The 12047-nt window shown below is 39.6% G+C and overlaps 1 protein-coding gene across 1 annotated transcript; it reads left to right on the top strand.

Annotated features, from left to right (window-relative positions):
* Nucleotides 1-8902: 8902 nt before the first annotated feature.
* Nucleotides 8903-11080, top strand: LOC122648764 (serine/arginine repetitive matrix protein 1-like). Its single transcript, XM_043841984.1, has one exon. It carries the CDS (start codon nt 9121-9123, stop codon nt 10861-10863), a length of 1743 nt encoding a protein of 580 aa, XP_043697919.1. The 5' UTR covers nt 8903-9120; the 3' UTR covers nt 10864-11080.
* The last annotated feature ends 967 nt before the right edge of the window (nt 11081-12047 follow it).

Here is a 12047-nt window from a genome sequence, read left to right as displayed (position 1 = left end):
GCTGCGAGGAATCCACATGCGTTCATTAGTGAAACGACATCGTTGAATCAGTGGCATAACAGGCTAGGGCACCCTACTCTACGCCTTGTTTGTCAGATTACCAGTCATTTTAATTTACCTATTAGTACTAAAATAGAGTTTAATATTTGTAATGCCTGTCAACAAGGCAAAAGCCATAAACTACCATTTTATTCATCTACTCACAGGTCATCTGGACCATTTGATCTTATTTATTCTGATGTATGGGGCCCTTCTCCCATACCCTCTTCAGATGGACATCGATATTATGTTCATTTCCTTGATGATTTCAGTAAATTTATATGGCTATTTCCGATAGTACAAAAATCTAATGTATTGCCTGTATTTACCAAGTTCAAGTTACTTGTTGAGAACTTGTTTGACAAGAAAATTAAGCGGCTGCACAGTGATTGGGGGGGTGAGTACCGCTTTGTATCTCACTTCCTTGATGCAAATGGCATTGAACACCGGATATCTTGCCCACACACACATGAACAGAATGGTTCAGCTGAGCGACGCCATCGCCAGATTGTTGAGACAGGGCTGGCTCTTTTATCTCATGCCAGCATTCCTAAAAATTACTGGCACTATGCATTTACTACTGCTGCATTTTTAATTAACAGATTGTCTACTGTTGTGCTTGGGAATGTTTGCTCTTTATTCAAACTATTTGGGACCCAACCGGATTATATGACTTTGAAAGTCTTTGGTGCAGCATGTAACCCGTTATTACGGCCATTTAATAAGCATAAACTTGACTATAGGTCTGAGCTTCATGCCTTTCTGGGCTATAGCTCTCGGCACAGAGGGTATACTTGCCTCAATATGCGCACCAGGGGAATTATCATATCTAGGCATGTTGTGTTTGATGAGGACCGGTTTCCATTCAAGGAGGCTACAGATAAGGTTCCCATACCCTCTCCTCCCTCCTCCATTCTAGGTCCTCCACCACTACTTCCACTATTTCCATTAGGCCATCACGAGACCGCTCCACCATCTGGTCCAACACCACCGCCACGCTCACCTACTGCCACTACAGCTCCTCAAATGGCACCACCTGCAGGAACCGAGGCTCCAACACATTCCACCAATACCGTGGAACCATGGTACCACCGCCCTCTCCCCCTGCTCCATCACAAGCACCAGCTCCACGACATCCTATGGTTACTAGGACCCGTGATGGCACAAGGCGGCCCAAAGTCCTGCTCACAACCAGCCATCCTCTACCCATCTCCTTGTTAACCGAATCCATGGCTCACTCAATGGAACCAACGTGCTACACAACTGCCACCAAGGATCCCAATTGGCGTCATACAATGGACAAGGAATTTAATGTTCTCATTTGCAATGGGACCTGGACTCTAGTTCCCTACCAACCCAAGATGAATGTAGTAGGGTGTAAGTGGGTATACAGGGTCAAACGCCTAGCCGATGGCGCTATAGAGCGATTCAAAGCTCGCTTAGTGGCCAAAGGATTCCATCAACAAGAGGGTCTGGACTATACAGAAACCTTCAGTCCTGTTGTTAAGCCAACTACAATTCGGCTTATTCTATCTCTGGCTGTTTCCAAGGGATGGGTAATCCGGCAACTTGACGTACAAAATGCCTTCCTACATGGTGTTTTACAGGAAGAGGTGTACATGACCCAACCACAGGGATTTACAGATTTACAATATCCCAATCATGTCTGCAAACTTCATAAGTCCATCTATGGTCTAAAATAGGCTCCACGGGCCTGGTTTGAACGACTAAGTATGTTTCTTCAAGATTTTGGCTTCAAAGGATCCAAAACAGACACATCACTGTTTTTCTACAACTTGGCCGGCACTACTATGTTCTTATTTGTCTATGTTGATGATATCGTCCTCACATGCAATAACACCACATTTATTGCAGGCTTTCTTGCAACACTTGCCGCCACCTTTGCCATCAAGGACCTAGGACAACTTCACTACTTTTTGGGAATTAGTGTGGAAAGACAAAGTACTGGGCTGCAGCTCTCTCAACGCCGGTATATACTTGATCTTCTTGATCACACCAACATGACTGGGTGTAAACCGATCTCTACACCAATAGCCACCACCCACTCCCTATCAAAGGAAGCGGGGACACCAATGGAAGATCCCACTCTTTATCGCAGTGTTGTAGGAGGACTGCAGTATGCAACCTTGACTCGGCCAGACATAGCTTTTGCCATTAACAAAGTATGCCAATTTATGCAACGGCCTACCACTGTTCATTGGGTTGCTGTTAAACAGATATTGCGCTATCTTAAATCTATCATTGATCATGGATTGTATCTTCAGCCTCAACAGACTCTGCAACTATATGCCTACTCTGATGCTGACTGGGCTGGATGCCCTGATGACAGGAAATCAACCGGTGGCTATGCCATCTATCATGGCACCAACCTAATATCTTGGAGTTCAAGAAAACAGGCCACAGTTGCACGCTCTAGCACTAAATCCGAATACAGGGCTGCAGCAAATGCCGCAGCAGAACTCACTTGGTTGCAATCTTTAATGAGTGAACTAGGCCTTTACATGAGCCATGCACCCGTTCTATGGTGCGATAATGTAGGCGCCACCTACCTGACGGCAAACCCGGTGTTCCATGCCTGTACCAAACATGTAGAAATTGACTTCCATTTTGTCAGAGATAAAGTTGCAAATGGAGATCTTGATGTCCGGTTCATCTCCACCAAGGACCAGATCGCAGATATTTTGACCAAGGCACTATCAAGGCAGCGGTTCAGCTATCTCAGTTCCAAGCTCAAGGTTCTACAACCCTTGAACTTGCGAGGGCGTGTTAGAGATAAGGATAATCTCTTCTCCTTATCAGCTACTCCAGAAGAGTCCCACGGCTTAACGGATAAGAGCACCACCACGCACAAAGGATTATCACCTAATCCTGAAGAACTCAACCGATCAAAGGATAAGAGCATCACAGATGTTATCCCTACTTCAACGTACAAGGCTGCTGCAGTTGTTGAGTTTAAATCAAACTCCTCCAAGCTCAAGGATCATGACCAAGTTCATCCTAACTATAAGACCTGCTGTACTTATCCATCTCATGAGATTAACCATTGTAACCTCATCAAACCTATCTCTAATAATCTATATATAGAAAGGAGAGATGAAGGCTAATAGAGAGGAAAAATACAAGATCTGTGGACGTAGGTTTCCAGTGAAACCGAACCACATTAAAAACGTACGTTATTTTGTTCTTCTCTTCTCTGTTCTCTTCTCTTCTACTTCTTTAAACTCAAACAATAATCAATATGTCATAAAATGAATGAGCTCTTGTATATAATAAAATTTTCCATTAAACCAAGTAGGTTCCATGGTATAAGTTGGTTGGGTAAACCTAATCTAACTCATTTAAGCTGTGCAATGTTTGTCCACAGCAAGGCCAACTACATTACAGATTCTATTTTTCATATTCAACTGATAATTTCTAATAGGTAAAGTGTGTACCTCAGTCGATCCAATAACAAGCAAAGAGAATCAATGTGCCATTATTGGATACATTACATGATAAACATTATATTTGTTCCAAGGAGGCCATGCAATATCAGAGATTTTATTTTCCTATAGATGATATTCTTTCTAATAGGTAAGGCATGCATGTAACCCATTCTCTCTTGGTACATTACATTATATTACTATTATTGCAGCAGTATGTAACACAAAAAAGAAAATAAGAAGGTACCTTCATCCAATTACATGTTTCCATGCTTCTACCCAAACTATGAGAAAGAGATATAGATGAAGCAAAAGAACCATTTAGCAAACGTAAATATAGATGAACAGAAAAAAGGTATTTACCAAGAAACCTTGCTGATCAGGAAATGTTGCAACACATCTTGTCTAATACTTCAAGGGTGAAGTGATTCTCTTAAACTCGGTCTGTTGATATGTACATAATGATTTAGACATAAATATGTAAGATAGCCAATTGAGAGCTGAATCCTAATCAGTACATAAAGACGGAAAATACAGACTTTGTACAAAGTCTTGAAATCAAATTGATCCAAACATAATATCTTACTTGTATTAGCAGAAAATTTATTCACACAAAGATAAAAGTAAGAAGTATTAAAAAAAAAAAATCAACAGAAATGCGATCACTATAAAAGATTGTTAAGTACAAACATAAATAACCAAATACATGTTGTTCTAGTTTTACTTCCATGTTTTAGGTTTTGTACAATCCAAAGTTTGAAGTGTACATATTCCATTTCAATGGTAAAAAATTGGACAGGTAGATATGTTTTAGTGAAAGTAAAATGGAAGGGGATGAGATCTTTGATGTCCTTAATAATTTGCCATTTTGTAGCTATCAGTCTAGTGGAGAAGTTTTCCATGTCCTTCTATTCCCAATTAAGACTTCAGACCAATCAAATATTCGTATATACCATTAAAAAAATTTAGAAGAAGTTTGAAAAGTCTAGGAAGTGAACCCAACAAGAATAATTGAAAAATCAAATAGAGTACCCTCATATATGATTGTGGGAATGCAGTTGTGATATGAAATCTATGAAATTTGATGGTCTATCATGGGTCTCAAAGTCCATATAGGCGGCCCAAACTCATTGGACATCCACAGAAACAATGCAAGTTACTCTTAAGTCAATTGGTTCATACATTATCACGTTTCCACAAAATCAGGCAAAGGGAGAAGACCAATTTTAACCTGATTCAGACTTAGGTTCTCAACCAACCTACCCTATAGCTTGATTTGATTAAGCCAGTGAGTGCAACATGGTTTAATTAGGTTGGTGAATGGGAAGTTTGGATTGGATTTCAATACTAACACAAAAGCTAAAACTAATCTGATTCATGAACCAAGCATGACCAATGAACTATCCAAGAGGTTGTCTACAACTAAACTCTCCACAGTCCTTTTGCGCTAGCTTCCTTGTATTAGATGAAGGTTTAAAGATTAAATTAGAGTGAAAAAAAAGTATTGATGACACCTAACCCTTAACAATTACCCACTTAGAAAGACAGAGAAATGTTACATAAAATTAGATAAAAGAAAAGAACTAAGTTTTCTTCCACCCATTGAGGAAGGTTCACCCACCATCCTGTTATTGGTGAAGTCTGGTCTCAGTCCAAAATGTGTTGTGATGATTCTTTGGTAGGCCGTTTCACCTTTGAAACACGTCAAAATGGCCTAACAGCGCACATCGGCACTGATCCCTGCAGAGCACGTCAAGATCTTCGATTTGATATGTCTTTCGACATATGTTGGGTTCAGGTCTGAACTAGACCAGGTGGGTCTTTTGGGTCTCTAAGGTCAGTTCTGTCGTACTTTCTGGATTAGGGTTTTCTTATAAAGTGTTCTTATCTCTTTGAGAGGTGGGTGAGATTAAGGGTTTGTAATTTTTGCTTCAGAGAAGTAGTGAAACCGTTCTATCGCTCGGCCATGAATGTAGCCTTCCTATTTTTGGGTGAGCCACATAAAATTTTTGTCTTGTATGATTGTCTTCTCTTTCTCTTCATTTTTCTTCTGCAAAATCGGCATTCTGGGCATTGTTTTTCTAACACCATCTTAGGGTTCACAAACCCCTCCTATGATTTTGGTATGTTCCAAAATACCCTCTTGATATCTTTTCCTACCCTCTCCTACCTCACGGTGAATGGGATCCTATTCCTCGTGGGTGGAGGGAAATTCGATTTAAAGAAAATATCATCTCACCAACTGAAACTAAGGATTAATTTGTGATGGGTTTCAACATCGAACTAAATCTTGGTCGAAATTGATTAAAATCTTCGAGTTTGGTCGAAACAAAACCCATGGTTGAAACCCAAGTTTCCATCATGGGTTTCAACCTAGGGAGACCCAAGATCAAAACCTAATGTCAAAACCTCGAAATGAGATCCGACACATCTTGATTTTGGTCCTAACTGAAACCAGGTCTGAAACCAAGGTCTGGATAAGTATATTGAGGGTCAGAAAGAATGTAAACAAATTCTATTAAGGTTTAGGGATCTGCCAAATTCCAACTTTCCTCTCCAAAAACAGAGAGAATTGAAAAAAGGTTCTTTGTCCAAAAAGTCCAAAAGCTCAATTCTAAGTAGGACATCAGATTGCAAAGCTTTGAATCTACAGATTTATAAGCTTATCCTTATAAGCTTTTAATCAAGATTTCTGATTCAACACACACACACCACATATGTTCAATGACGCAGCATTCTTAGACTTTTTAAGAGAATCCATTTTTCCATTCGCTAGAAGCTTCTTTTGGTCTGTGTATTTGCTTTATCCACCACTTAGAAGCTAATTGCAGACGTGTAAATGGCAAATGGGACAACCCAAAAAATGAATTTATGCGTTGGAGGATAACCTTAACTAATTACAGAATCTCATCCAAACTTGTAGGAAGACAAGCAAGGGCCGGTGCTTGTGTGAATAGAAAATTAAGGGAGAGGTTGATGATTTGTACTAGGTGGATAATATCATGTGCTTCTCTATCTCTTAACACTATAATATTATGCACACAACTGAACAAATGACCCTAAAGGAATCAACTCTCTTGTTCACGAGTCTTCCCTAACTTTCGGTCCCAAAAAAGTTCTTCTCTTGAGGAGGATTCCTTTTCACCCTCCTTTCACCGTTACTCTCTCTCTCTCTCTCTCTCTCTCTCTCTCTCTCTCTCTCTCCATCTCATATACTAAATCTCGTTCTAACGCTCACGACCCTCAAATCTTCAACATAGCGCAAACCCTAATTGAATTCATTTAAAACTCCAAGATACTTTATTTCGTCAAAAAACAACTCTTACATAAGGAGGTCAGATTACAAAGAAAAAAGAAACCTAAATTAAACAGGAAACAAATTAATATAGAAAAATAAAATAGAAAACTAAGGCAGCATTTGATATGCATTCTAAGTCAATTCCGCATTTTCAGATGATAAAAATAATTGTTTTTATCCCCCAAGAATGCGAAATTGACTTGAAATGCATTCCCAGAGTGCATACCAAACACAACCTAAGATTCCTAAATTGTGCGCAAAACTTTAGAGGTCCAGCATGTCCTTTAAAAGTGCGAATTGAACACCAAAAATTGTGGTCCAATGAATAAATTAATTGAATTTCCCGTAGAGAATTGGCTAACGTTTCCGAAAAGGTATTAGGACTTTCATAATTCCACCTGAGTAAAAAATTACGGCTCTCCAAAGTTGTGCTGGCAAATAAGTACTTTCGCTTTGATCGGTTTGATTTCTGTCGGTCCAACCGATCCGAAAATTCTTCAAAAATCTCTCTCTCTCTCTCTCTCTCTCTCTCTCTTCATGCCCTATGAGGACTGAGAGGATAGGTATTAGGTATATGGAACTCTTTGGAACTGCCAAGTACAAGTGAACAACTAATGGTGTATGGTTATATATATATCCAAATACTACACAACAACAAACCATCTTGCACTCTCTCCTTTTATGTTCATGCTTGGTCTTCCTTTCTGAGAATGTTTTTTGAGGTGACTGATATGCTTCACTTATCCAAGTAGGGCATCAAAACATTCTAGGTATAGAACCAAAGTTGATCCTGATAACTAACAGTATTCAGGATTTCTATATATTTTTGTGAGTCACTGCGTAATTCTCAAGAGCATCTAACATGCTTTCTTCCCCAAAAATCCATTTCAAAGATGCATATGGAAAATGGAGAAAGGGAGGACAAGCGTTTTCTGCAAGCACAGTACCCTTCATTTTGAGAACTAATTGCCCTAAAAAGAGAGAGTATACTCACCACATCTCATGCAACTTGACTGCACTGCCCCTATCTTTTCCCCATATCCCTAGTTTATATCCCTGTTCTTCTGTATACTTGACAGGTTTATGGCTATTAATAAAAAAACTAATAATTAAACAAAGGGCAAGGGTCACATGGGACCCACATGGTCAGGGTAAAAGATAGAAAACAATAAAAAAAGAGGGTGATAGTATACTTGGCATCATGGGAAACTTTTTTCCTTAAACAAATAATCTGCTTTTTTATCTTATTCTCCTGTTTGTAATTTGACCAAAAAATGGTCTATAACCCCAATAATGACCAAAGTGTTATATGCCAATTTTAAACCTACACCAGAATAGAGAGAACATTGGGTGGCTGGATTCCTTGTTTCAATGTGAGCCAGGCCAGGCTGATCATGTAGATGTAGTCATCAACAGTGGGAGGCAAGGAGCTAAGCACTTCATTTGTACTTCACTTTCTCAATTAATCAATTTAAAAATGCTAAACCAAACATGTCTAGAGGGTAATTGTTTCATTGTGAGTATTAATAAAGTACAGATATGTCAATTTTAGTTAGTTATAAGAACTATACAGACATACAGCCTTATTGAAGAGGCTCAGTTCACTCAAAAACTCCTAAAGTTAGTCCAATGAGAAACACCAAACAACAGAGCAGGTCTTCTCAATTGGTCATCAAAGCAAAGCCAGCTTTACACTTTTGATGATCCCTTTTACCCAACCTATACTATGAACTTGAACCAGGTTCCAAAATAAACCAATGGGAACTGGGAAATAGAAAAGCTTGCCAAATAATTTGTACTAAATCCTTATTACATTCCTGAGGGGTAGTGTCATTTTTGTGATATGCTAAGGAATTTTAGTTTTTTCCTCCAAAAATGTTTGACAACTAGTTGGAGATCTAGAATATCACCATTATATGCTCTAAAAACAGGTATTTTGTAAATAAATTCTCCTGTTCCTTGCTCTTTATAAGTGTTAGAGGAGAGTAGAGTAGATTTTCGATCTGAAAGAATGAAAAGAAATGAGAAGTGGGTTTCTGTTTTCATTTTCTTCTTCCTGTTAACAGTAAATCTGTGATCTTATCTTAAAGGAGAGGAAGAGAGAGAGGTTATTTGTGTCATTTAGCTCCAAACGGTAAAAAGGAACAGAAGCAAATCTTGAAATCTGCTATCTCATCTCCTGTCAAACTTTCCTCTTTCTTTCTATGCTTTTCCATTTTCCTTAGACTCCAAGTCTTCTTTATCTTCTTCTTCTTCTTCTTCTTCTCCTCACTCATTCTTCAGTGAGAAAGCAAAGTTTCAAGATCCAAAACATAAAAAAAAGCTTCTATCTGTTCTTCAATGGAGGATGCATACTATTATGGCAAATCCCAACGGCTAGTTTCAGACACGGGCTCTCTAACTCCACAAACCCAACCAAACCCAAGTAAGTTCAACTGGCATTTCCTGTATAAAGCTGTTCTTGTTACAGTTTTGCTTGTCATTCTTCCACTTTTCCCTTCTGAAGCTCCTGAGTTCGTAAACCATTCTTTACTAACCAGAAACTGGGAGCTTTTTCATCTTCTATTCGTTGGTATTGCTGTATCTTACGGCCTATTCAGCCGACGAAATGTCGAAACAGAGAAGGAAAATCCACCGAAATTCGATAGTGCACAGAACTATGTCTCTAGAATTTTTCAGGTATCATCGGTTTTCGACGATGATGTCGATAGCCCATCTGGGTATGATGACAACAGCAAGGTCCAAACTTGGAACTCCCGTTATTTTAGAGGGGAATCCAGGCTTGTAGTTGAACAAGAAAGTTCAGTTCCTGATGAACAGAGTAGCATCGTCACCAGGATCAGTAACAAACCTCTGCTTTTGCCTGTTCGGAGCTTGAAATCGAGGGTTTCAGAATCAGAGACTCTTGAATCCACTAAAGAATCCAGTGTGTTCTCCGGTTCTCTTAGTAGGTCCAGTTCTAGTTCAAGTTCTTCTAACGGATCTGTCAAAACTAGGAATGGGGAGATTGGAGCTGTGGATCCTCTAGATTTGGAGGAGCGATTACAGGAAAATGTTGTCCTTCCTTCTCCAATTCCATGGAGATCGAGATCTGGAAGGATGGAAATGAAAGAAGAACCTGAAGTTGTTACTCCTCCTCCTTATTCTCTTCCTCCCTCAGCTGATGAAGCTGTAATTGAAAGGGAAGGGCTCCACTCTCGGTCTTTTCGGTTGCCCATGTCACCCTCACCGAAGAAACTCTCTCCTTCCCCTTCTGTTTCACCAGAATTGCAAGCCAAGAATATGGAAGACTCAGCAAGGAAGAAGAGTTCTTCCACATCTTCTCCCCCTCCTACGCCACCCTCACCCCAGGTGAGCCACACATCCCCACTGATAGCATCAAATTCTAGTCCAGTTAGTAACGGGTATTCTTCTCAAAATATGGGAATGAAGAAGAGTTTCAAAGATGAATTGAAGGATTTGAGGAGCAGTAGAAGGGGTGTGAGGAGAAGAAGTGATCCTGGCCTGGATACCTTAAGGTCAGAAGTGAAATCAGGAGCCATAACTGAAGGTATGTCCATGGCCAAATCGGTTAGGACATTTAGAATGAGTGAACCCATTGCAGAGGCCAGGAAAACCAGAGAATACAATGGAGAGCGGATGGAGGAGAAAACAGGAAAAAGGTCGAAGGAAGTTGAAGCAATGTTCATGGAGACAACAGGAAGAAGAGCAGGAGGGTTCAAGCAACTGCCTATCAACAATGAGAAACCAGGTCAAGAGAGTTCCCGGCCAATTCCTAAGTCACCACTTTCCAAGTATCCGATGGAAGAGAAGAAAGAATTCTTGGACAAGGTTATTGTAGAAACTGACAAAGAGTCGGATGGTGAGGCTGAAGTTGAGGCTGATGCTGATACTCATGAAATTCAAAGAAGCTCGGACAAAGAAGAAGCTGCCTCCGATACTGTCACTGATGCAGTGGTTGATGGTGAGGTTGATAAGAAGGCTGATGAGTTCATAGCCAAGTTTAGAGAGCAGATTAGGCTTCAGAGAATTGCCTCAATCAAGAGAGCAAATGGGAAGGTCAGTGGTAGAACATCACGGTAAACCCAATGCTTCTTCTGCTTCAAAGAATTCAACAAAGAGGGATTTGTAGTTGGTATTTCTCTCTTACTTCCTTTCTTGTTTATGTTTTCATCTCTCACTTGTGTATCAAAGTCTTTTTTGGATTTACAATCTGGTATATTGGTATATGAGAATCTTCAGGCTAAACAGCCTGTGTAACCAGCAATTTCATTGGAGAAAGGTTGCTGTTTTTTCTTCATTGTCTTGTTGATGGCAGTCTCAATGCCTTACAATCTTTGTCTTAAACTAGACCACATCTTTTTTTTAAGCATGTGGTGGCTTATTCAGTTGCACACTTCGAAAACCATCTGAATAGTGGGCATCTTCGGCAAGAATTATCCCTTTAAGATTGTAAGCATAAATATCATAAGAACAATGAAGAACTGAAGCTGTCACTATCATAAAATTGATGTTTAGGACAATCCATTTAATTTCTATCGGCTGGGTGCATAAATGACTTGTTATTAGGTTATAGACGTATATAGTTGGGATCATAAGTCATTGGTCCTTCGAGAATTCACTGGGACAAATGTTAAATGTAATATGCAATTAATTGGTTGTATTTTCACTGATGCAAAAAAGTCTTTTATCTAACAATTTTCATTAGATGTGTAACAGAATTGCTAGAACCAATCCTTCCCCCCCCCCCCCCTCGCCCCTCCCTTTTGGTCGATGACAAGGAATGACAAACGGAATTGGTATTACAAGTGCTTTTGTAGGAAAGGTTGGTTTTGATCACTTATTTTCTTCTAATCTCATGTATGTGATGCATTATTTGTGCTGAATTATAGCTGGGACAACACTATGAACCATGGAGTCCTATGGAAGAGTTTTGATGCTCTGTATCTGTTTGAATGCATACCTGTTCCAGGAAGACTGGAAGAGGGATTCTTTCCCCCTGTTATAACCAGAAAGCAAACAGGTTAGCAGTATCAAGAGTCATCAACACTAAGAGGCCCAGATAAGCTACAATTTCCTTCTGTGGCTAGGTGCCCATCTTCATTCAGAGTCTCTTGGAGTACTTGTTACTTAATTCATTTTGTTAGTATATCATCCAAGCATACTTAAGTTCATTGTTGATAAGAATGTGATTAATTGTGAAGGGCTTTTAAAGCATTGAGTTTAGGTTCTCATGGAACAACAACCTCAGAAAATAAGGAAGATTT

This window comes from Telopea speciosissima, chromosome 1, assembly GCF_018873765.1.
Source record: "Telopea speciosissima isolate NSW1024214 ecotype Mountain lineage chromosome 1, Tspe_v1, whole genome shotgun sequence".
In the NCBI taxonomy this organism is placed as follows: Eukaryota; Viridiplantae; Streptophyta; class Magnoliopsida; order Proteales; family Proteaceae; genus Telopea; species Telopea speciosissima.
Note: the sequence above shows the minus strand (reverse complement) of the source record. Positions and strands in the feature narration are given on the sequence as shown.